This window comes from Micromys minutus (genome assembly GCF_963924665.1).
Source record: "Micromys minutus genome assembly, chromosome: 10".
Lineage (NCBI taxonomy): Eukaryota > Metazoa > Chordata > Mammalia > Rodentia > Muridae > Micromys > Micromys minutus.
This window is the reverse complement of record NC_137979.1, coordinates 17,947,798-17,972,486: the sequence shown is the minus strand read 5'-3', so window position 1 is coordinate 17,972,486 and position 24,689 is coordinate 17,947,798. Positions and strand designations below refer to the sequence as shown.

Here is a 24,689-nt window from a genome sequence, read left to right as displayed (position 1 = left end):
AGCCCACTCTATCTGAGGGACAAAGCATTTATAGACTAATTAATTTTTTGCTGAAATGCCACAATCCTGGGCATGAATGAGTAACCTATAAAGTCTAGACCTTGGACTATTCCAGAACACGGGGGCGGGGGGGGAACATAGTGGTTGCTGGTGAGGAAACACATTAAAGAGCTCATAAAACCCAAGGCTGTTTGAGTCCTGAGATGTAACACTTTAACACAGCATGATCTAAAGCCTGGCTCTAAAGCCAGGACCTAGTTGCCGGCAGCCAACCTTCCTACCCCAGCCCTCATCAGCTTCACTCCAGAGCTTTTCTCCTCAAGCCTGTCTGGGATATGGAGAAAAAGGAATGAGAGCCAGGCGTGGCTGCCATGCATTTTGATGTGTGTGTTATGACACTATCAATAATAGATTCTGCCTATATCTGTCCAGAGTTGAGACTAGAACTAAGCATAGTGTAGGCCAGGCAGTCTTAGGGAGCACTGGAGGATGTAAGGAAAGTCATGGGGATAGAGTATAGATGGCAAGGACCATAGGCCCTTCAAATGGTGGGCTACAAAAAGACCTGTGGGCTTTAGAATAGCAGGAAAGCCATTGTGGTGATCCAGGTGAGCAGAAGCAGCTGGAGAGGAGACTAGGGAGAAAGCTGTAGTCCTTCAGACAGGAAGAGAGAGAACCTCAACATGAAGACAGTAAAAGGGGAAAGAAATAACAAGAGTCTTAAAGGAAGCAAAGCCAACTGATGATATAGGGAACTGACAAAGAGTTGATTAAGCAAACATGCATTAAAGAGGAGGGCTAGGGATGTAGGTGGTGTCCTCCTGAACGTCTGTCTCAAAACTTCCATCAGGATACCAGTCTACCCAACTCCATGAGCATGGGTGCAGGGCCTGGGTGGTCCTAGAACAGCACAGAAATGTGGACAGAGGGAAAATAGAAAACTTAACAAAGCTAGCCAGAGTCCCTAGACACAGCCAGTTAACACTGAGAAGACCTATTGGTCTTCCTAGGAATGGAATTTGACAAGTTGATGACATATGAGTCATAAATGAATTCACCAACATCAGAATAAAGCCATAGGGCTTATTAGAATACTGCAGCAGAGCTGAAATGGGTAAAACGGCCAAGAGAAACTTTGCTTTTATGTGCAAGGCCTAGACGTGGACTGTCAGGCTGTGTTTCAGTGACACGGTGTCCTGGAATAGTTGTAGCTGGAATTTATCATGGTTAGCAACAGCCCGGCCCCGAGGCAGTGATGGTTTTGCTCTGAGTCAAATATGGCTCAGCACAATCACCTGTCCCACACTGGCACCCACTTTCTGCAGCTTAAGAGGAGTTCTTTCTGATGAGATAATGGTTCTGTTTGTAGGCAGACGTGACCTTGTACAGCCACTTATTGCAGAATGGCATCTACACCTCATATTACAGCAGCAGTAATTTCCCATTGACCTTAATACAGAGGTCGCTGCAGAGACACCCAATAGCTTTGAAGCTGAGAACATTTGGAATGATTTCTGAACCACAGAGTGGAGGTAGCCTTCTGTAAGAGTCATGATATGCCTCAAGACTCCTGATTCTCTCTATTTCCCCAATGCCATTTTCCCACCTCATCTCCTGCATTCCCCTGTCACATATGCTGTTCCTTTTATGAAACTTCCATTACAACTTCTGGTGCCTCCCCATCTGTCCCCATCTTCACCAATAGTCTAGTCCTGGTACAGAGGGTCTCCCCCATTTTGGGGAGAGCTTGCCACTCTTTCCTGTCATATTTCTTAGCCTATCACTGTGTTGGAAGCTTCAGTCACCCTACCTGTTTGTACCCTTAGTTCCCCAATGCGGATCTGTCATCACCATGGGTCCCCCTCACCACCCTCCACTTTCATCCTTTTGCCATGACCTGTCCTTATCCCAGGCCAAAAGTTCTGCCTCACGGCCAAGTGATGCTTCTACTTACCAATGACACCAAGGGATGTGTACAGCAAGCAAGCAAGTGGGGTGACATGGGTTCTGCTGCTGGTCCTCAGGAAATAACGAAGCTAGGGCATGTACTTATGGAAATTCCCTTTATGGCTTTATGCATTGTCTACAGTTCATAAAAGGAATAAAACTTTAAAATCTTTTAAATCACTGTTAGGCATAGGACTTGGTTCCTGAATTCCTAACTTATTGTCCTTGGTGCTTATCAGGTTGATATACAAATTTACACATCTACATGAACACATACATGCATGTATGCATCCATACATACATACATACATAAGGAGAATGGGTGTGTGGATAGATAGATGATAGAGAGATACATACATACATACACACATACATACATACATACATACATACATACATACACACATACATACATACATACATATATAGAGACATAGAGATATAGAGACATAGAGATATAGAGACATAGATAGGTACATAGATACACATATAAATACAGATGATAGACAGCAGTCTCAACCTATAGAGAGAATAGAGCACAATGCCTGGCATCGCCTCATTCTCCTGGAGGCATCCCTAACTACTAACTCTAAGGCAGCCATGTCTTCTTCGTTCTGACTGCGGTTTGACTCTCTCCATTTGATGTGTGTGTCCTTGTTCACTGTCTTCATTTCCTCACAAAAATGTCAACCCCAGAAAGGCCTTTCTTTTCTATCCTGTGTACTGTTGATTCCGCATGTCCCAAAGCTCTCTCTAGCAGACAGTACCTGCTCAATTTGTTAGCTGAATAGATGGGGAGAATGACATGTTTTTGCTTTGTTTTGTTAGTAGTTTTCTTTGTAGAGCATTTTCAAATCTGGAGAACAACTGTACATGGCACTCTCATGTACTCTCCCTTCCTCACACACAGTCCCCTATAAATTATATTAAATTGAATTATAGGTGCTCTGGTAGTTGTAAGTCAACCTGACACAGCTAGAATCACTGGACAGGATGAAGACTTAACTGAGAATATGCCTCCATAAGATCAGATGGTAGGGAAGCCCACAGGGCATTTCTTACTCAGGGACTGATGTGAGTGGTGCCTCAGCTAGTAGTCCCGGGTTCTCTAAGAAAGCAGGCTGAGTAAACCAGTAAACAGCACTTCTCCATGGCCTCTGCATCAGCTTCTCCCTCCAGGATCATGCCCTGTTTGAGTTCCTGTCCTGACTTTCTTCAGTGATGAACAAGGTTGTGGAAGTGTACGCCAAATAAACCCTTTCCTCTCCAGCTTGCTTTTCAGTCAAAGTAATTCATCACAGCTACAGTAATCCTAACTAAGACAACAGGTTAGTACGGCATATACAGTGCGAATACACTGCTCTAAGACTATGTTTGGATTCACTGTTTGGAAGAACAGTTGAAAATATAGTTCCATAGGCTTAAGGAAGTATATAGTCATCTACCCAATGTCACAGTAACACATGCAGTAGTTTCTCTGCTTCTGCTCTACCTGGGTCTCATTCTCTTCTCCCATACTCCTTCCCTCAAAACTCCTGGGCAACTGCTGATCTTTTTGGTTCTCTCATGCTCGCCTTTCCCTTCTTAGTTTCAGAGCTCTGGGGTTTAATTTGACTTGGGATGTGTTTTCCCTCGATCTTTAAACTCTGCCCTCCATCTAACCTTGCCTAGGTAGCTGTCTGGCTGATTCTGACAAAATGTTGCCTAAATCATCTCCTTTCGTGGAAACCTCTAAAGGCTCCCTGGAATAAATTCAAGGCTTTGCATACTAAGACTTTCCTTAGTAATCAATTTTTCATCCCAAATGGCACCTTTACTTTTCTCTGGGCACATAATTATTTTGCCCATTTTTCTTCCATAATCTTTCATTTTCCTGGACATTCCCCTGTCCTCACTACACAGACCAGAACGTGCACTGCAGAGTGGATGCTGAAGCACCTTCTCCTAGGAACTAGGTGCTCAGGCTTCTGTCTGCCTCCTTTTGCTCCCTCACTACGCCCATTTTATTGGAGTGTATTCTGAGAAGATCAGAGATTACATGAGAAAAACAGAATTGCAGCCATGTAACAAATTAATCTTGTTTCAGAAGTTTAGAATGTGTATATGCATATGTGTATGGGCATGTTTGTGTAGAAGGAGAAAGAAGGAGAGAGGGGGAGAGGATAGAGACAAATGCATGCTCTCTTACTAATTCACCCCCAAAGTCCATTAGTATATATTTAGAACTTGGCAAAAGTAGATTATGGAACTTTCTTGACAACAAAATCCTTTTCTCAAGGAACAGCTGGCATTCCACAAAACACATCTTGGAATGTGTGTTTGTTCTACCATCTCATCTTCACTGATCACACTGTAGTACTCTGACCGTTCCTCTCTGGGCTCTGTGACTCTGTGACAGTGTGGTCTGCAGTATTCACCGGAACCAATACTTCTGTAACAAGCCTCTCTGATTTGTATTCCTCATTGCCAACACCTTCCCAAAAGTCCCTGGGTGTCAGGACTCCTAGAACTGCATATTACTGGCATTTCAGAGGCATTCCGTAGCCTCCTGTGCCTGCTCCTGACCACTGGCACATTGCTCAACAGCTCCTCTTTCATGCCAGAGTTTCTTTTCATTTTCGGGTCTCATTTGACAAGATTTGCCCATAGTTGCCTCTGTGATTGTTGTGAGTTCCTGGCATCCCCAGCTCCACATCAGCTGGGAAACCTGAGTGGCTGGGAATGGATTGAAGTTATGGGCATTGGATTCCCATTAGGGTGTTCCAAAGCCTGAACAGAAGGTTATTTGTGCATGTGGTATAAGAAAAATCTGTCTTTTATTAATTTTCTGGGAATTTGAACACTCCAGAAAGCATCTTAAAGGGCTTTCTCACTACAGTGCTGTGAAAAGCTTGTTGGATCTATGACTTGTGTTTCGATCCATCACCTTCAGAACCATAATTGTTCTTGAAATTACAATGCAAGTTTCAGGGGATTGATGTGTCTATGATAACGAGGCTGGAAAATGACTGTGGACATGACTCTAAGATGATGTCATCATTTAATCTTTGTGTTTCCTTGCAGTCCTGTGGCAACATCTACAAAGGCCTGGCTCAGACGGGTGCCTGGGGCTGTTTTGATGAGTTTAACCGAATCTCTGTGGAGGTCTTGTCAGTGGTGGCTGTACAGGTATGGACTTGGGGTAGGGGTAGTCTTGCAGTCTTCTTGGCTGGCCCTGTGGAAGTCTATAGCCTGGTGTTTCATTCCTCCTCAGTAACATTTCCTCCTTCCACATCCCACTCCCCTTTCTCCATCCTTACAATAAGTTTCCCCCATGACCTATCAAAGCATATCCATTTCCAACTAGGAGAATCTCCTTATCCATGTATAAAGGAGGAACAGAAATTATCTGTCCCACCTGCTTCAAAGAGGGGCATAAAGGATCAGACAAGGAGGTATGGAACCCAACTGCTTGAGAACATATGCATTGGCTGTAAGACCAGAGCTCCAGCTTCATCTCTTATATTTGCTATAAAAACCTGTAAGCAAGTTTCCCCATATCTCTCAACCCAAACCACTCATTTATGCATAAGACTACAGTGTCATGGGGCTTGAGTGTATGGGAGTGCCCAATTCCAAACTTCAAATGAGTTCTGGAGACACGTGTGAGCTTTTCAAAGTTCTAGAAGAGATCTGAATATCTATACTATAGAATAAGACTCTGAAATATTCTATCTTAAAGCCAATCCCTAAGGGCTGGCAGGACAGGGTTTGAATTGGGTTCAGGGGCCCATGGACAAAGAGGGGGAAACAGGAGTAAAAGCAGAAGGTAAATTCTTTTGCTAAGTCTCTTATACCAGACATACTTCATGTATCACTCCTATCCTCCAGAGGCTCTTCTGGCATAACTAGCACTGTATATGGAGAAAACATATCAGGAAAGAAAAGGACCTTGCCCAAGGCACACCATTGAAAAGAAACAAGGAAATTTTATCAAAAGTTGAACCCACTTCCTTTATCCATCAATGTATACCATCAATGAACACATCCAGGTGGCCAGAGAAAAAAGTTCAAAACAAAAGTTGGGTATAAATGCAGGTGGCAAGGAACCCTGAGAATCCCAAAAAAAAATTAACCTGTGTTTGATGGCATTTTAAAGAGCTGGGCACAGGAAAGATCCTTGACTGAGATCAAGGTCAGGGTCTTTCCCATGTATTGCTTTTTAGCCATTAAGGCTCCTGTGCCCTTCCCATCTCCTTTGCCAGACCCTTTCCTCCATTCCTCTCTATAATCTGAGCACCCTCATTTTCCACCAAGGGTGGCTGCTTGCAAGGATCCTTTTTCTTTCTTTCATGGAAGCTCAGCCTTGGCCTCAGTGAAGCACTATATGCCATTAGGTACACAGGACAATGGTGTACCTTCTGGGAGGAATTTGCATCCACATACCAAACAGTCTAACACAGTTGAAATTTCCTCCCTTGTGGCTTATTTCTAGAGTATTACACAGGTAGCATTATTTGTTTAAAGGGGGAGGGAGAAGAAACAGAAAAAGGAAAGAGAAAGAGGTAAAAGGGGGAAGGGGAAGGAGAGGAAAAGGAGCAAGTAAGGAAATAGAAGGCAAAGAAAAGAGGAAGTGGGGAAGAGAGTGAAAGAGAAGAGAGTGAGAGGGAGGGGAGGTAGTCTAGAGCTATGATAAGGTTTCTGGTATGGTCCCTGCAGAACTGTGTAATTGTAAATATGGACAATACTAAACTAGGCCGATCTTTTCTTTTTTCTTTTTCTTCTTTTTGGCAAGAGCACAGAGTGAAGGAAGGTTGGCAGAATGAAGGTGGGATGGAACATCAGGCAGAGAGACCACATGGGAGACACTGGCTAAGGCAGCATTATCCCCTTCAGTGGAGTATGTGACCTGGCAGGAGCCTGCCTCTCTCTACATAACCTCCAGCTGACACCCCTCTCATCCAGCATGCTGTCCCTGTCACTGGAGGCTAAATATGGAGCTTTGAGTGGAGAACCAAAGCAAGTGCAGGACTGGGGAGTGGTCAGCCCTAGGTCAGCTGCTATTGTATAACACCATTGCCCTGGGCTTCAGCTGCCACTGGGATCCATGAGCCAACATGGGACTCTTAGAGGCCCTTCTCTTGCCTGTTCTGTAGTAGTCAGTCCTTTGTGCTCTCTTCTCTGACAAAGGCTACTTCATAAACACTGACCCCTGTCCTAGATGTCCCTTAGTGGAGCTTCCCAAAGCAAGGTACACTTCCCTCTTCCTTAGTTTTCCTCTTCACAGTAGGAGTCAGGGAAGGTCTGGATACAAGGCCCAAGTGGAATCTAAAAGTTCTCTTGCATCAACATCCTTCTGCCTTGGGTACTGAATTGATTATGCAAATTTATGTGGTCTCACATTAGCATGACTTGACAGGAAGTGTGCTTGCCTAACAGGCACAAGATCCCAGGTTTAATCATTGTAACAGTTCCAAATCCTACAGCTCTCGGCACTGACTCATTTTACACATAAAGGCCTTGATTCTCTGGACAGCCAATAGTTAAATATTTATCAACACACCTCTGCTGTGTATAGATGGGAGCCTGCTATTACCTAAACTGAAACCAGATATTCATATTTTTACAAGAAATTATGTTGGTCTTTTTCTGTGCTTAAAATGAAATACCTGAAATTAGACAGCATATAAAGAAAATGGGTTGACTTGGCTCATATTCCTGGACTTTCAAGAACACATATCTGGCAATGAATTTTTTGCTGTCAAAACCACAAGATTCAATCACGAGCCCTACCCCAAATAACTTTGCCTAACTATAATCACCTCCCAAAAGTTAGATCTCTAGGTACCATAGATGGATCAAGTTCCCTCTCAGTCTCTCATAACAAAGATTTAGTTCCAATATTATTAACTCCTGAAGACAAATTGAAATTATATCTATACCATACCAGAAACTGCACATCTTCTGGCTGTTTCCACCCTCGGGTAGTCATATTGCAAGTTGGAATCAGGAACCGTGATGTAGAATCTCTCTGTGAGCTGTGGGAACTAACCCCTTCCTGGGTGGCTCTAAAAACCGGGAGAGACACTGTCTTTTCCTTGTAGCAGCAACTAGACATGGCTCTATTTCCTTCTGTTGTCTGATGCACTTGGAGCTTCTCTTCCCACTTCTCCCATTGAGAGATGTCTTCCTGTCCCCTTTGCCCACTGTCCTATTCTTTCCATTTATCTGTATGTCTTCCTCTCATCCCTGCATCCATGATTTCTGTGCCCTCTCCTCTGGCTTCTTGCCACAGTGTTTAGAGAACACCTTTTGCTCTCACCAGCCAGGCATTTCTGTCACTGACCCCACTTAAGGCCAGAATATTCAGGCCACCTAATTCCATTGATGGGTGTCTCCGGTGATGCTTAGTGCTAGTGGCTTGCCGTCTCCTTGTGTATCCCAAGGCACGGTATGCCCCATAGTGAATTCACTGAGCCAATCACAGTTCTTTCAGTGTAATCATTTTTCAGTGATTTGATGTCTGAAATACTTTAAGTCAAAGATCTGTAGATCCTGGGTGCTCAAGTATTAGGACGATGGTCCTTGTAGTAGTCATGGTAGCTATGGTGATGATGGTAGAACTGATGATAATGCCAGTGGTTGTGTTAGTGATGGTGTTTGTGGTAGTAGCAATGAAGGTAATGATGGATCTGGTGATGATTTTGGAGATTATGTTAGTGATGATGTTAGTGGCAATGAAGGTGATGTTGATGATGATGATGATAGCAATCGGGACCCATGATGAGGATGAGCATGCTGGTGATGATAATGACGGTGGTGGTGGTGAGAAGGAGGCTGATGGTGTTTATGGTGGGAGTGATGATGAAGAAGAGATGAGTGATTGTGGTAATGACAGTGAGAATGGTGGAGTGTGTGGTGGTGGTGATAGTAATGGTGAAGGGGAGGGTGGAGGTTCAGATGACTGTTATTTCAGCAATGGTGTCTATGATGTCAAAGGTAACGGTGGCCATGATGATAATGATGATGATGATGATGATGATGATGATGAAGGTGGAGATTAGAAGGGCATGAGGATTGCAGTGCTGGTGCTGCTGCTGAGGGTAGTGTAGTGATGACTCCTGTGGCACTAGCATAAAAGGTGACGATTATTGCTTACTATGCTAGTGATGGTGAAGATGGTGGTGATGGTAAAGATGGTGATGAGGGGCAGTGGTGGTAAAGATGAGTGCTGTCCTTGTTATCTTAACACAGCAGGATATGGGTTGGAAATAGATGTCTGTGAGCCATGGGGCCATGAACAGGCCTGTACCATTGATGCCCTCCCTCATCCTCAGCTGGACTATCCCCAGATGTTTTTAACCAACCCTAGCCACTCACTGGCTCAGGAACTGTGGTCCACTTCTCGGGAGCCAGAAAACAAAATGGCCTTATGTTGAAATGTCGGCATAGGGCTTCTGTCCTTTTGTTCCTCGAATTAAGTAGCATATGTTCAGCTTACACTCTCTGATGCTGCCGTATTCTGGTCCAGGGACACGCCCTTAAAAGACAGTCAGGAGGAAGTGATCTGGTGGCAGCTAAGGCAGAGCTGGAGCTGGTAACACTTAAAAATCATATAAGCATCCAAGGAGAAAATTGTGCTTAATTATTCACACAAGCATCCCGGCTGGCATATTGGTTTGGAAGCTGCACCAGCTGCTGACGGTTCTCTGCTGTCCCCACCGCCCCTCACCCCCCCCAACCCTTGTGCTCTCATTCCAGTCACTTCTGAAGACGTGATTATGCCCCAGTGTTTACACTGCCGGATATTTTCACGTCTCTGTCAGGTTGGTCAAGCAGAATTGCATATCCATTTGGGAACATCCTCATTGTGGTAATTTCAAGAGAAATTAACTTGCTATTTTTAAAAGGCCTTATACTGCTTAATTCTTCCCAGAATCTCCTCTTTGCTGGCTCAGCCAGCTCTCTAAACCTTGGCTTATCTGAGCCTTGGGAAACATTCCACCAAGGTACAACTTATTACCTTGAACCTATAGCCCCTGACCTTCTGCCATATTCTCAGGTGTCCCTACCACTTGTGGGTACAGGCACCAACAGGAGGCTGAGTTGCAGAATGAAGCAGTTGAGCAGCCAATAGATCCAAACCAGGACTGGCAGGCAATCCCACTTGAGACTGTGAGTTCAAGGCTAGCCCACAAGGCCCTGTCCTCTCCAAACCTGAAAATCTGTTAGCAAGGGATTTACAGCATAGTTCCAAGGACTCCAGATGTAGAAGAAATGCTCCAGCCTCAGAGCCAAGAGAACGTCCCACGTTGAACCCTTTTTTGGAGGCGCTTACTGTGAAGGAGCACAGAACTCTGACAAAATGTACAGGTGGTGACTGGGGTGTTCTTACTGAAGTCACCCTTCAAGACCCCATCCTACCATTACTAAGGAACCTGGGCAGGCTCTTAATAATAGATGGAATTTGGACAGAGGCTTCATAAAAAAATAACCAGAGAAGGAGCTACAACCCTAGACTGGAAGGAGTATGAGAAAGGAGTGGAGAGAAAAACTGAGAACATTTACACAGATGGGGTTAGCCTGTGACATCCCGAAATTGTATCACATGCACAGGGATATGACAATGTGCATATGTCATGTACTATGACAGGTTGAAGGCCTGAGCGGAGGACACAGGACAGACTTCTGAGAATGCCAGCTTCCAGGACTGGTCTGGTCTGCTGCCAAAGTCTGTTCTATGTACTGTGGAATATCCAGCCACTAGATGTGTACAGCATCCTTCTCTCCATGCTGTGAGACTGTCTCCAGATTCACCCGTGGAGATTGGGTGAAAATGATCCCCAGTTGAGACTCATAACACCTTTACAGGTTTACATTTCTGTGTCTTTAATGGGTGATATGAATGTTTCGTAGGAAATGTTTGTAATGTATAATAAACATTATTTTCAGAATAAAACAAATGACATTTTCATAATAAATACAAATAAACTTGCAGAAAAAAATGTTACCTATGTGGTGCCACGGGATACTAATAGGTACCCTCTGTGGTAGTCATAACAACCAGACTGTCTATTATGTTCTCAGAATATGTAGAGACCTGTCATCAGTTACCTGGTGTCAGCCTGAGTCTGATGAGGTCCTTTTTAGCTTCTGTCATGCCCTTTCTGGATGAAGTGGCTAAACATGCATCCTGTTTTCATCTTGTTTGATTTTAAGATTTGGCCTGACCCACCTGACAACTGTTCATTTTTTTCCCCTGTTAACTTTTTATTTTGAGCCAATTTTAGATGCAAAAAAGTTTCAGAGATAGGAGCTTCTATTCATGCCCCTGATGCTAACTTCAAAGCAGAATGGATTTTTAACCACCTTCTGCCTTCCTTCCACCCCTACAAAATTAAAACCACCCCATCTCGATCTCCAGAGACATGACTGGGAAGCTTTCTGTACATGGTTCAGAATAGTGTTTGTCTGCTCAGGTGCTTCAAAATAACATCATCATCATTATTATTATTATTTATTATTATTATTATTATTATTTATTATTATTATTGTAATTGTTCCCAATGGCTTTAGAATCCCCAGAAGTGATGCAAGTTTAGAGATGTGTGTGCAGAAATGACCTGCCTGCCTCCACCCAGCATCAAGTCCTCATGGTCCCTGTGTACCTATGTCCCCCTCTGGCACCCCCAACCCTCTGGACTTTATCTAGGCCCCTTAGATCCTGATTACCATCACATCCCTGAGGTTTGTCCCCGGAGTCTCGGTTGCTGCAGTGGCAGTCGGGAAAGTCTGCTCAGAGCAGACTAAGAGAAACACCTGTCAACTCAGAGGCTTTGGTATCACCCCCGTCCACCAGCCTGCTCAGTCATTTCCCTCAAGAGCCCCCCACAGAATTTTACACAAAAGCACAGATGCCTCCAATCCAAAGTCCGTCATAAATTCCTGCTGAGTGTGGGCTTTCTGGGCTTCAGTGTTTGGGTAGAGATTGCTGAGTCAGAGCCAACAGCAGGAGGGTCCTATGCTCTAGCCTTGGCCTTCACCCAAAGGCAGCACAACAGCTTGTGCACACTAATTAAACTTGCCTCCCTGTCTTTAGCCAACAAAGTGCTCTCTGTAGTTTATAATTTAAGGACTAGGAAGGAAGGAAGGAAACAGCCCTTACCGGGCCCACCTAACTTCCAGATACTGAGGAAAGCAAGGAGCTCCAAACAGAGCAGGGTTGGGTGGTGAGCCCAGAGTAAATCAGCAGAGTCTAGCCTGGGTGGCCGGTGCGCCGGGTGCTGGGGACCGGCTCTGCCTGAGTGACATTGGTATTCTGCAGTAAAGAAGTCTCGGATTCCTGCTAATTTCTGTGAGCTCAAATACACTCAGTCATTAGAACTTTACTGCAGAAGATGAGCTGAATCCTAATTGCCAAACTGTCACTGTCACTGATCCTGACAACTGTGCCCTCCTTCGCTTTCTCTCCCACCTTACACACACACACACACACACACACACACAGAGGCTCCCTTAGCTTTTCTAGCAGCTATTCTTGACACCAGTGCTGTAAGTTCATTTCAAATTCTGCCCTGGTCTTAGCTTCAGGTTTTGCTTCTAAGACCTGCGTGAGGCTAGACCTTTGCAGTGATACTGTGGGGCCTGGCTGTGTAAAGCCAGTTTGCTGGTATGCGCTTTTTGTCTTCTTCCTTGAACTGGTCGCTTTTGCCCGTACTAGAATGAAGAGTGAAGCGAGTACCTGACTGAGTTCCATTTGTTGTTCTTCTCACTGTAAGAGCTGCCCAGAATGGAGCTCTGACCAGGTCACACTTGCTAGATCGGGACTGGTGGGGGTAAAAATAGAAAGAGGAGACAGGTGTCTACAGAAGTAGCGGACCTTTCATCAGGACAATCAAAGTCAGTAGACAATCAAAGTGTGTGCTGAAGCATTGAGGTGGGAGGTAGGGGCTGGAGGATTTGGGCAAAGGGGAACTTTTGGGGGTGGATGGTTCCATCCAAAGATCGGTTCCCATGTGACCTCAGGAACGTTCCTCATCCTAACCTACAAAGGCTTTAAGATTGTTATCGGTGTGTTCACCTTTCTGTCCAGAGTTTCTCACCTCACCAGAATTAACACTTCAGCTAACATAATCTTCCCCAGAGGTAATTAGGAAGTAGAATCCCCTCAAATAGGTCCCTTTTCGAGTTTCAGTTTACCTGTGCCACTCTGGCTCATGCTACCCATCCCATAGTCCGGGCTTTCTAATCAATATCATTCAGACTCCACTCTCCGATAATGTCACCCTAGACATGCAATGTGGGGAGAGGTGGCTTAAGCTGAGACAGCAAACACAGCGGCAGGGGCAAGGGTCACGTTCAAACGTTCCACACATGCTGCTGTTTGCTTCCACATAGATTTCATCACCATTAGAAACAGCCCGGGGTAGGGAAGCAGGTACCTGCTTTCTCGTCATGGGGCAGGGGCCGAGAGCACCTGCTCAAGAATCCCCTGGCATGAATTCAAATCCTGCTGCCTCACAGAAGGGCTCTGTGACTGTGGGGGAAAGCACTCCACCTCCCTGTGCTTCTGCTTCATGAGAGTGGAGCGGAGGTGAGGGGCTGAAGTGTTCCCTCCAAGTATCTTGATGAGGCTTAAATGGCTGTCTGTGCAGGAAAAGTACTCAGGGCTAGGAAGGAGGCCAGGAGGCACAACACAGGCATGTGCAAGCCCCTGAGTTTGATCCCCAGCACACCTGTCCCTCATGCGCCTCTTTCTCCCTCCCCCTCCCCCTCCCCCTTCCCCCTCTCCTCCCCTTCCCTTTCCCCCCTCCCCTTCCCCTCCCGTTCCCCTTCCCCTCCCATTCCCCTCCCCCTCCCCATCCCCTCCCATTCCCTTCCTCCTCCCCCTTCCCCCTCCCCTTTCCCCCTCCCCCTTCTCCTCCCCCTCACCCTCCCCTCCCCCTTCCCTTCCCCCTTTCCTCCTCCCCCTCCCCTTTCCTCCTCCCCCTCCCCTTTCTTCCTCCTCCTCCCCTTTCCCCTCCCCCTCCCCCTCACATACTTTCATCCTAGTAGCCATGCTGCAATGAACAAATGATGTAGAATGCCAGCTGTAATGAACATATGATATACATAGCCAGATTCCTTCGAGACTCATGCTTAGTGCCATCAGCCAAGGCTCCGGCGTGCCACCCCCCCCCCATGCCTGTCCTTCAATGCAGGGGGCCACAGGACAGTTGCCTATGCTGTGTGTCTGGATTTCCAGCTTTAGTTACTGACCACCACTGAAGTTTCAAGAGCCATTTCCCTCTGGCCCTCCACCAGGTGAAAAGCATCCAGGATGCAATCAGAGACAAGAAGCAGAGGTTCAACTTCCTTGGGGAGGAGATCAGCCTTGACCCTTCTGTGGGCATCTTCATCACCATGAACCCGGGCTATGCTGGCCGCACAGAACTGCCGGAGAACCTCAAGGCCCTCTTCAGGTATGTGTGTACCCACACAGGATTCCGTTAGAGAAAACTTGGAGTGTTTAGAGAGCAGACTCTCTTCCCCCTGTTGACACGCCATTAATCTTCCGTTTGCCATCAGATATCAGTAGCATTCATGGTTTGGGGTGGGACCCTTGGGTCTGTTGCTGTCTCTCCATGCTACATCCCACTCAGGCTTGGAGCTGTGCAGGTCTTATGTGTTCTGCCACCATTTCTGTGAATTCGTATGTGCGAAGTCCTATTGTGTTGGGGGAGGGAAAACATAATCAAATATATTTTATGAAAAACAAGTAGGTTTTTAAAGATCCACTTTTCCTGTAATGACACCATCAGTAAAATCGTTCTTTGCTTAATTGTAGCTCACACATAGAACATATGTATATATTAATTTTATTTTATATACCTGCAATATATATTTGATACTTGTGTATAATTTCATTCTTTATTTTCGATATCCTACCCTATCATAAATATTTCTCCTATTGGGTATTTTTAATAAATCTCATTTCATGGCTACATATTTTTCTATCAAGTATGTGGTTCGTGGTGTAATTAATTGGCCCCTCATGACTGCATATTAAAAGTGTTTGTAGCATTTAAAATAAATTCATACATAATTCTGTAATGTACATTTTTGTATATAAATCTTTTTTTCTGTGTGCATGATTATTTTGTTTGGCTAGCTTCCCAGAGTGGAATTACAGAGTTAACGAGCAGGAACATTTTTAAGGCTTTTGATACACATTGCCAAATTACTTTCTAAAAAGCTCAGTGTCAAATTACATCCTGGTAAAGACACATGGAAACACCCCTTTATTTCACCCTTGTTGCCTTCGAGTATGGCAATGTTTTGAAATCTTTTTTAAATTTTATTTTGATAAGAAACATAAAGATCCTTCTTAGCAGGAGCTAGAGTTTTCATTCTTTCTTCAGACAAGTGAAGTTGGCCTGACAGAGAAATGAAGGATGTTCCCTGCTTTGGAGCTTCTGCTTGTTAAACTCTTTCCTAGGAGAGATAGATACTGGGAACAGTGACAGTACTTCTTGTCTCATTTGACAACTGCGGAAAGTGTCATCTTCAGGGTCAACCTTATGGTGCCCAGTCAGGCTACCCCAGTCTCTCCCAGACTTATTTTTTTGTTTGTTTTGTGCTTGCTTGCTTGCTTGCAAATGCTTTAAAACATGGTCCTACTATGGCTGGCCTAGGACCTGGGACTCTTTTGCCTCAGTCTCTTGGGTGCTGGGATGATAACTATGTTTAACTACACATCTGGCTCAGCCTCCTACTCCTGATGTAGCAATTTTCCAGGTCACACCAGGGTGGAAGTCCTCACTCAAGCAATTCCTACTTGAAACCAAAAAACACTGAACTATTAGCAGGTTATACCCACTGTCCCAGAATGCTGCACTGTTGGCTGTGTGTTTACATGCTTATTAAGGTAGGGCAAACAACAATACAGGCAGGTTCAACCAAAATTGCTTCTCATGTTTTTCACTTTAACGTCATCTGAGTATAGGCCATCTACCGTAGTAAACTGTGGTAGACCCGCTGACCTAAACAGTAGAAACGTCTCAGGGTGCTTGGAGCCAGAAATCCAAAGTCTCAGAGACTCAGATGGTCCAGTTCTGGGATGGCTCACTTCCAAGCTTCAAGAGATAATCACCTCAGGTATTCCTCTGTGGCAGAGAACCAGCAAGCTTGATCTCAGACCTCATCCTAATCCCATGGCCTCAGTCTCGTGACCTCTGCTTCCCAATCACATCACACTGGGGGGTTCTATAACAACTTTAGGGAGACACAATTATTCTGACTCTGGCAGTCTAAAATTTTTTCATAGAAAAAAGATGGGAAAAAATAAGAACAACAGTTTTGAGTTAATTATTTTTATCTGAGGTGTATAAATGTCTTGCCTGTGTGTATATATGTGCAGTACATACATGTTGTAGTGGCTAGTTTTGTGTGTCAACTTGACCCAAGCTAGTCATCAGAAAGGAAGGAACCTCAGTTGAGAAAATGCCATCTTGAGGTCCCAGCCCATGGTAAGTAGAGCCATCCTTAGGCTAAGGGTCCTGGGTTCAATAAGAAGAAAGTCCAGGCAAACCATGAGGAGCAAGCCAGTAGGCAGGATGTTTACATGGCCTCTGAATCAGCTCTTGCCTCCAGGTTACTGTCCCATTTGAGTTCCTGTCCCGACTTCTTTTGGTGATGAACAGCAATGTGAAAGTGTAAGCTAAATAAACGATTTCCTCCCCACCTTACTTTTTGGTTATGATGTTTTTATTGCAGCAATAGAAACTCTAAGACAATGCCTGATTCTCATGGAGGCCAGAAAAGGACATGATATTTTCTGGAGCTAGAGTTACAGATGGTTGTTATTGGCCATGTGGGAACTTGGAATGAAACACAGGTCTTCTGCCAGAACAGCAAATAATCTTAAGCGCAGACCTATCTTTCAAGCCCTGAGAAAGATATGTTTTAAAATATTAAGATGAGCATCTATTTTACATTAATTTTCACAAAGGCCCTGTAACATGATACTATTAGTTCCCCCCCCCCCCGCCCCCGTGTACTGTGTGAAAACTGATGGATTCCCTGGTAATTAACGACAGGATGAAATAGGAACCTTTGCTCCTCCCAGCCCAGTCCTGTTGCCTAGGGGCAATCCTGTAACTTCTTGTCATTTTTCTTCCCATACTGTGTCAGCATTTATTTTTCATAGCTGGGAGCTGACAATATTATTTAATATACTGCTTCCATTAATTAATATTTTCCCATGTTACTTGCTAATCTTCCTTCTGCAGAATAATTTTCCAGAGCCCCATCCAATTTTGTTGATGTCCTCATGGTCAGACTGCCAAGTGATTTTGAGAACCTAAATATTTGGTGGCTCCTTCAACTCTGACCACAGTGTAAAACATTTCAAAGGACAATATGTATGTACTTCAATAATTTTGAAAAATAAATGTTAACAACACAATTAAAGAGGCTTGACAGAGAGATATCTCAGCCAATAAAGTGCTTGTGGTGCAAACACAAGAACTTCAGTTCGGTCTACTTTTTAAAAGCTGGGTGTGGTGCCAGTCATTTCAGCGCCAGAGAGGAGAATAAAGGCATCTATCTCCCTGGAGCTTGCTGGCCAACCAGCATATCCAAATAAGTGAGCTGCAAACCAGTGAGACACATTGTCTCAACAAGGTGGTGGCTTCTAAGGAACATTATTCAAGCTTGACTTCTGTTCTTCAAATTCAATTAAATAATTGTAAGTACCCACAACATACCAAATAAATTAATAGATTTGACAAGTCACTTACAATTTAAAAAACCTATACTATTAGTGCCAGAGGGGAGAAAAAAACCACAGTAAATTTTCTTATAATCTTATATAAGATATAGTTTCATCTTAGATAGAGATGGAAACCTCAGTTCTTCTGTGTTCTTATGTGTGTCATCTTATGTCTAGATGGTGCTAATCTTGACCCTGGACCTTAGCTTTGGAAACTTAAATAAAAATGTATATAAATAGATGCAAAACAGACCATGGCCACCTGGAGGACATCCCCACCTTGAGGAGATGAAGTTGAGAAATGTTCTGATTCCAGCAGACACCCAGGGAGAGACTCCATTCTCTGACCTTACTTATTTAGACAGCTTGCTGTGTTAATCCTCGTCTTTGCATGAGGCACATTGACCTCAAGACACAAGACCTGAGCTGTATCCCTGACTCTTCCCCACATCTGTTAATATTATCCACCATTTTGGGGTCAGAGGGTCACTCCCTTTATCCTTACTTAACTCATCTCAGATTTAAAAGTGTTAGATGAAGTGTTTGCACACTTCCATGAATTTTTGCCCTTGAAGACAGCTCTTTGTCACAGCAAGCATCTCTTGTCCTGCAGTCTCCCCTTCAACTCAGTTTCTCAGCCTCTGTCTCCCTGCATCCAGGCCCTGTGCAATGGTAGTTCCAGACTTTGAGCTGATCTGTGAGATTATGCTGGTTGCCGAAGGATTCATTGAAGCCCGATTGTTGGCCAGGAAGTTCATTACCCTTTACCGGCTATGTAAAGAACTTCTCTCCAAGCAGGTAGGATCCCTGTGGAAGCTGATGACAGTACCACTCTGAGGCTTAACTCTAAATCCACAGACTAGATGTATCCCACAGTGTGTCTGGTCTGATATACAATAATACGAGCTTTGGGTACTTCTGCGATAAAAGTTTGTGTTTCAATTTTCAACTCGGCACTTGTTCAGAGTCTTGGAGTACCAAATTATTTTTAATACTGTTTTCCATCACCTTTCTCAGATAAGTGCTCCATGAAAACCATAGCAGTGATGAGTGGCAGTCCCTGGAGGAAATGGGCTCTTCCTGACGGGACATGAGATTGGGGGTACTGCGGGGGTTAGAATAAGAGCTTTATGCTTTTCCTTAGTATTGTAATTTTAAAACGCCTTCTATTGAAGGCAGACCCAGGAAATAGCATCTTAGTAAAATTGAACCCAGTACCTGAAAAGCCCATACTTTGCATGGGGAATTTTTTGGTATCAAGGATGACCACAAAAGCTTCTCAGGAAGTTTTATGCTCCCTTTGGGGTCATGTTGCTTTGATTAGCTTCACTTATGTGGACTCTATCAGCCCCCGTCACATATTTACAAGATGGGGGCATCCTGTTTTCTCCATACTTGTTCATCACATCCTCTCCTCTCTCTGGGTTCTCCATCACCACTGACTATCAGGCCTGTGACTTCGGTACTCCTAATCCTGTCACAAGCCTCTTTTTTATGTCTAAACATATACTGCCAATGGTATACCCCACCATTCTCCATATATCTAGAGAGCACCGCCACTCAGCACACTCAAAGCTTCTCTTCCCAGCCAACCCCACCAACCCTTTTTTCCCCTGCTATCTTTGACACAGTATGTGAAGCCATCATGTACTTACTAAGTGGGAGGATGAGGGACAAAGATTCATCCACAACACTATCTTCTTCTTCTTCTTCTTCTTCTTCTTCTTCTTCTTCTTCTTCTTCTTCTTCTTCTTCTTCTTCTTCTTCTTCTTCTTCTTCTTCTTCTTCTTCTTCTTCTTCTTCTTCTTCTGCTTCTTCTTCTGCTTCTTCTTCTGCTTCTTCTTTTTCTTCTGCTTCTGCTTCTTCTTTTTCTTCTGCTTCTGCTTCTGCTTCTTCTTCTGCTCCTTCTTCTTCTGCTTTTTCTTTTTCTTCTGCTTCTGCTTCTTCTTCTGCTCCTTCTTCTTTCTCTTCCTCCTCCTCTTCTTCCTCTTCTTCTTTGCTTCCTCCTCCTCCTCCTCTTTTTCTTTTCCTTCTTAAACCTAATCATTAACAAAGTGATGTTGATTCTGCTTTCTGGAGTCTCCTTGTAATGGCTCATCTTGGTAGTCAACTTGACACTTCTGAGAAGTGAGATCCTCAATGGAGAAACTGTCTCCATCACTCTGACCGGTGGGCATGGCTGTGGGAGCATTTTCTTGATTTAGGAGGGCCCAGACCACCACGGGCAATGCCATCTCTAGCCAAGTAGGCCTGTGCTATATAAGAAAGAGGGCACAGTGTGATCATGGAAACAAATGAATATGTGGCTCTCACTGGTTTCTGCTTCAAGATGCTTCCTTGAGTTACTCTCCTGGCTTCTCTCAATGATGAATTGAAATCTGTAAGCTAAAATAAACCTCTCTACTCACATTTATTTTCGCCTTGCTGCTTATTACTGCAGCAGAACGCTGACTAGCACTAACCAGAATCAGCCATGCTCTTCCATGCTCACTGTAGTTGTTCTAGTTGCAAGAACCCATGTCTCTGTTAAGCTCTTGCACCTGACTCTAGAGTAACTTTGTTGCTGGTAACTCAACTTCCTCAACCCATTGGCCAGATAACAACTAAGCTAATTATTTTCAAATGTTCCTCACCGGTCTTAGCATCAAGACCAACTCGTCATCCCTCAGCTGAAGGCTGTACTGCTCTGTCCCCTGCCTTCCTCAACAGCTTACACTCATGGTTCGAATTCCATGTTCTACCTGCCTAAGTTCCCTTGGAGCTCCCTAAGATAAATTTTCATCTCATCTCGAGCTGGTGAAAACCACGTTTTCTTGGCTGCGCTGCTCCTCGTCTGTGCCTAACTGACTTCTACTCCTTCCGGTTTTCCATAATGCCTTTCCCTGAGGAGTCCATCTCCAGCCCCAGTCTCCTAGATACAGCCACTGCGAGTTTTGTCTTCACAGCACATGGGAATGTTTTCCTTTGTGGTGTTTATCACAGCTTTAATTATGTTGTGATATGGTGAGAGGCAAAATAGGGACTTGAACCTAGATTCCTATGAGATCACATTCTGTATTCTGAACCGCCTCCTCCACTCACCATGCTGTGGAACCCTGGGGCCAGTTTTATGATCCATTTGCCCCAGAATCTGCCATCAGCACTGGTAGTACTATGGACCTCTTACAATTTTCCTTATAGTGTTGGGAGTCAAACCCAGGAGCTTGCATATGCTAGACAAGATTTCTGCCATTAACTATGCCCCTAGCCTCAGAAAGTATACTTTTAAAAAACTATTCTTGATAAGTTTGGAAGCCTCTCAGGAAAATCTCAAGCTGGACCTGTACTTTCTCTAACAGCTAAAATGCTCTCTTCTTGACAGCCCTCTGAATATATGAGAAACAACTAAGTCAATTTGAAAATGGGTCTTGTTCATCCTATAGGGCCCCATCCCCTTGAATGTTCTGTCTGCTGTGTTATCCTAGATGGAAAAGTATAAGCAATGCCAGACCAAGAGCATAGTGTTCAGAGACCTAGTCACCCACCCTCCTCCTGAGTTTCAGTAGTGACCATGCTAGAATTCTGTGTGAGTTATATGGCCCATGAATATGATACTCCACATCTAAGCAACTCTGGCCTTGTGGTGCTATCTTCCCACAGGACCACTATGACTGGGGACTTCGGGCCATCAAGTCTGTCCTCGTGGTAGCAGGATCACTGAAACGAGGAGACCCTGACAGACCAGAGGACCAAGTCCTGATGCGCTCTTTGAGAGACTTCAACATCCCCAAGATTGTGACAGATGACCTGCCAGTGTTCATGGGTTTGATCGGTGACCTCTTTCCTGCTCTTGATGTCCCCCGGAAGAGAGATCTGAACTTTGAAGCTGTGGTTCGGAAAGCAATTGTGGACCTTAAGCTTCAGGCTGAGGACAACTTTGTGCTCAAGGTATGTGAGGTTTTCCCTGACAAGCCTTATCTGTCTCTGAATTTTTTTCTTGGACCACACATTATACTTCATCCTTCATTCCAATAGAATCCTAGATGTATAGATATACACTCAATTAGAAAGAGCTTAATACACTTAGTAGTTCTTTAGGTGGGGACCACAATGTGGAATAATGGTGAGGGAGACAAGACAAAGAGGGAGCCTCCTGCCATTAACATCAATAGAAAATGAACTATTTAGTGCTAACGACCTTAAGAGGGAAAGCTGAAACTTTGCTATATCTTTCTGGCATCTTTAAGACCAATTTAGGGTGCTCATATTCTGCTGCAAACACCGCAAGAGCACACAGGGAGCCTGGGAGACCATCTCCCTCACATTCAAACAGTGGCTTAATGAGGAAGGTTCCATCTGGGTCTGATCTTTAATTGATATTAAAATAGTCTTCAACAGAACAGGACCTGCCTCTCTAATGAGGAAGCCCAGTGCTTAAACTGATTTAAACCAGCAACGTGCATACTGACATTGAGGCAAAGAAAAAATGAACTGTGCAGCCATCACGTTAGGGACAGGGGTTACTGCTGACACTTTAAGGCTTGGAGCACAGTTTTCTACATGTCTCCCTGCCCACACTAATCCTGGTTTTCCACGAGTCTGTCATTTTAAAGTATGATTTTTTTCCAAATGCAATGGCTTCAGGATGTATATGAAATAGAAATGCTAGAAATGACCGCTTTGCATGGAAACAAGTTTCTCTGGTTGCAGAAGACAGTGACCATAAAGAACAGCCAAGGTGTCCAAGTACAAAGACATAGACTGTTCTTCCTGTCAAGTAACAGTTGTGAGAAACACTTGTGCATCACTTTGGAGTTCCCACGTGGGTTTTACATTAAGTCTCACATTCGATCTCCCCGACAACCTGAGGCAGATAACACAGGCATTTCACAAGTGGAGAAATGAACTTCTAGAAGACAGCACAGGAAGGTCTTTTATGAGGGAGAAAGTGTGCCCCCTGAAGGGAAGTACTGCAAAGATCTTCCTGGAGGAATCTTCGACACACAGTATATTCATTGGTAGATAATAAGCCGGAGTTATGAAAAGACAAATTTCAGAGTGAATTGGCCCACACCCTTTTCAGTGCAATGAGGTATGTTTTCACTGCAGGGATTTTATTTTACAGAAGAAAAGAAAGCAGGAATGACCTGCCCTTTACACCCAGTTGCTCCACCCCCACTCACTATCTCCTGCCTTCCAAGCTCAGTGGAGAGATGGTCTTTTAAAGTAAGGAAAGATGAGGTTACCTTCTATTTAGGGTAAAAGAGGTCAACAAAGGGGTGTGTGCAGGAAACAGGGGTTATGCAGACAACAGTAGGAAGCCCAGTAATGACAAAGGAAAAGGTACTGAGGTGGTAGGAACTGGTAGAGAGTTGAAGTAAGACTGGAGAGACAGGATGGGGCCGTTAAAGAGAGGGCTCTGAATGTCATGCTGAGGGTGTTCCCTTAAGTGGCTAATCCTAGGATGCACAGTCTCCTAGGAGATAAGTTAAACTCAGCAAGGGTCATATAATAGTTGTAACTAAAGATGCTGTGTTAAAATCAGGGCGAGTCATGTGTTTCCCTACTCTTTGGAGTCTGGTCATAGCATCTAGCACACCAACACCTACCATGATCTTCAGTGTCCTTCTAGTATCTTGTCTTTCCTTCTGTAGGTTGTCTGAAATCCTACTTTCTTCTTTTTTCCTTTCCTTTCCTGTGGCTGCTTCTGATAAGACAAAAGCCCTCTGCTAAAAAGTTTTTAAAAGCAGAAGACAGCATTCCCTACTTCCTTCACATTTTCACTTCCACTTCTACAAAATAATTCCCCCAAAACTGTCTCACTGAGCCCTCATGGGATCCTGTGATCCCTTAAAGTTCATATTATAATTGCTTAAAGGCAAAGAAAATAGCTCATAGAGCTATAGAAAGTGAGTGGTGGACATTATGGTAAGTTTCTGAAAACATGGCAGATGTATCAGCTCTGACAGACGAAAGGGGATTGTGGGATAGGATGCCCTCAGATAAAGCTTTAGGACAAAGCTCCTTGAGCTGGAAAGTGGTGTGTGTGGACTAAAATGACTTAACACAGAACAGTGGGCATGTTGTAGGGTCAGTCAAAGACATCCTCATGGAGTTTCAAGGGTCAAGAGCAAAGAAAGTTAAGTTTCCTAGCTGGTTGGAAGAAATGCAGGTAAGTCAGAAACCTTGAAGTTCAAAGGCATAACACTGACTTTGACTCAGCCCTGGAGAGGACCAACATGACAGGCAGCAGTGGCAGAAATATGTTCTCAAGCAAGCAATCACATCTGGGAAGGAAGCTTGAAGGGGCTTGAAAGAGCTAGGGCCAAGTTTAGGAGTCTTTTGTATGCACCTTCTCATGAGAAAGAACCAGGTCTCACAGGCTACCACAAGAAACCTTAGTCCCTTATAATAGCATATATCCAAGTTACCAAAGCACTGCTCACTAAGCCCCACCCTTTAAAGTCCTAGCTTCCTTTGGTGAGCTGGCTATCAATAAGTGAGCCAGGAAAGTAGGCATTAGGATGGTGTCAAGTGCTGTGACACAGGAAAGGTACCTGTGAGCACAAAGCAGAGACGTGAAACTCGGCACCAGCGAGCCGCATGTATGTTTGTATAGATGGAAATGTGTATATTGGGGGATGAAAGATGAGAATGGAGTCTGGTTTGCGCCAGATTGCCAAGGGATTTAGGACTTTATCTCCAGTACTATAGGTAGCCTCTGAAGGAGCAGACCGACGGCAGGAGCTTGACTGCCTACAAGTCTGTTCTGAGCTTTAATTTAGCATCTGACTGTCTGCATAGTAGTTTGATGCTACCATTTTCTCCATGGTGTTTTCTGCCTCTGTCCCCCCAGACCACCCAGCCACCCATATCACATTCGATATGATACTGCAAACCTGTGTGTATGCTGTCAACCTCATGTCCCTAGGTCTTCCAATATAATTTCCCTGTGCATCCTCTGGACAAACTCCTATTTCCCTGTAGATCCCTGATTCAAATGCCCTATTCTCTGGAAACCTTTGCTTATTCT

The 24,689-nt window shown here is 44.3% G+C and overlaps 1 protein-coding gene across 2 annotated transcripts in view; it reads left to right on the top strand.

Annotated features, from left to right (window-relative positions):
- The window catches only part of DNAH9 (dynein axonemal heavy chain 9), a gene marked incomplete at both ends in the record, with an annotated part of 315,299 nt that overhangs the window by 110,282 nt on the left and 180,328 nt on the right, over positions 1-24,689 (top strand). For both annotated transcript variants that reach the window (XM_080922531.1, XM_080922532.1), the window contains 4 exons: positions 5,011-5,115; positions 14,230-14,387; positions 18,337-18,475; positions 21,317-21,604. In XM_080922531.1, coding sequence (XP_080778657.1) covers positions 5,011-5,115; positions 14,230-14,387; positions 18,337-18,475; positions 21,317-21,604 — 690 coding nt within the window. The remainder of the gene's footprint in view (positions 1-5,010; positions 5,116-14,229; positions 14,388-18,336; positions 18,476-21,316; positions 21,605-24,689) is intronic.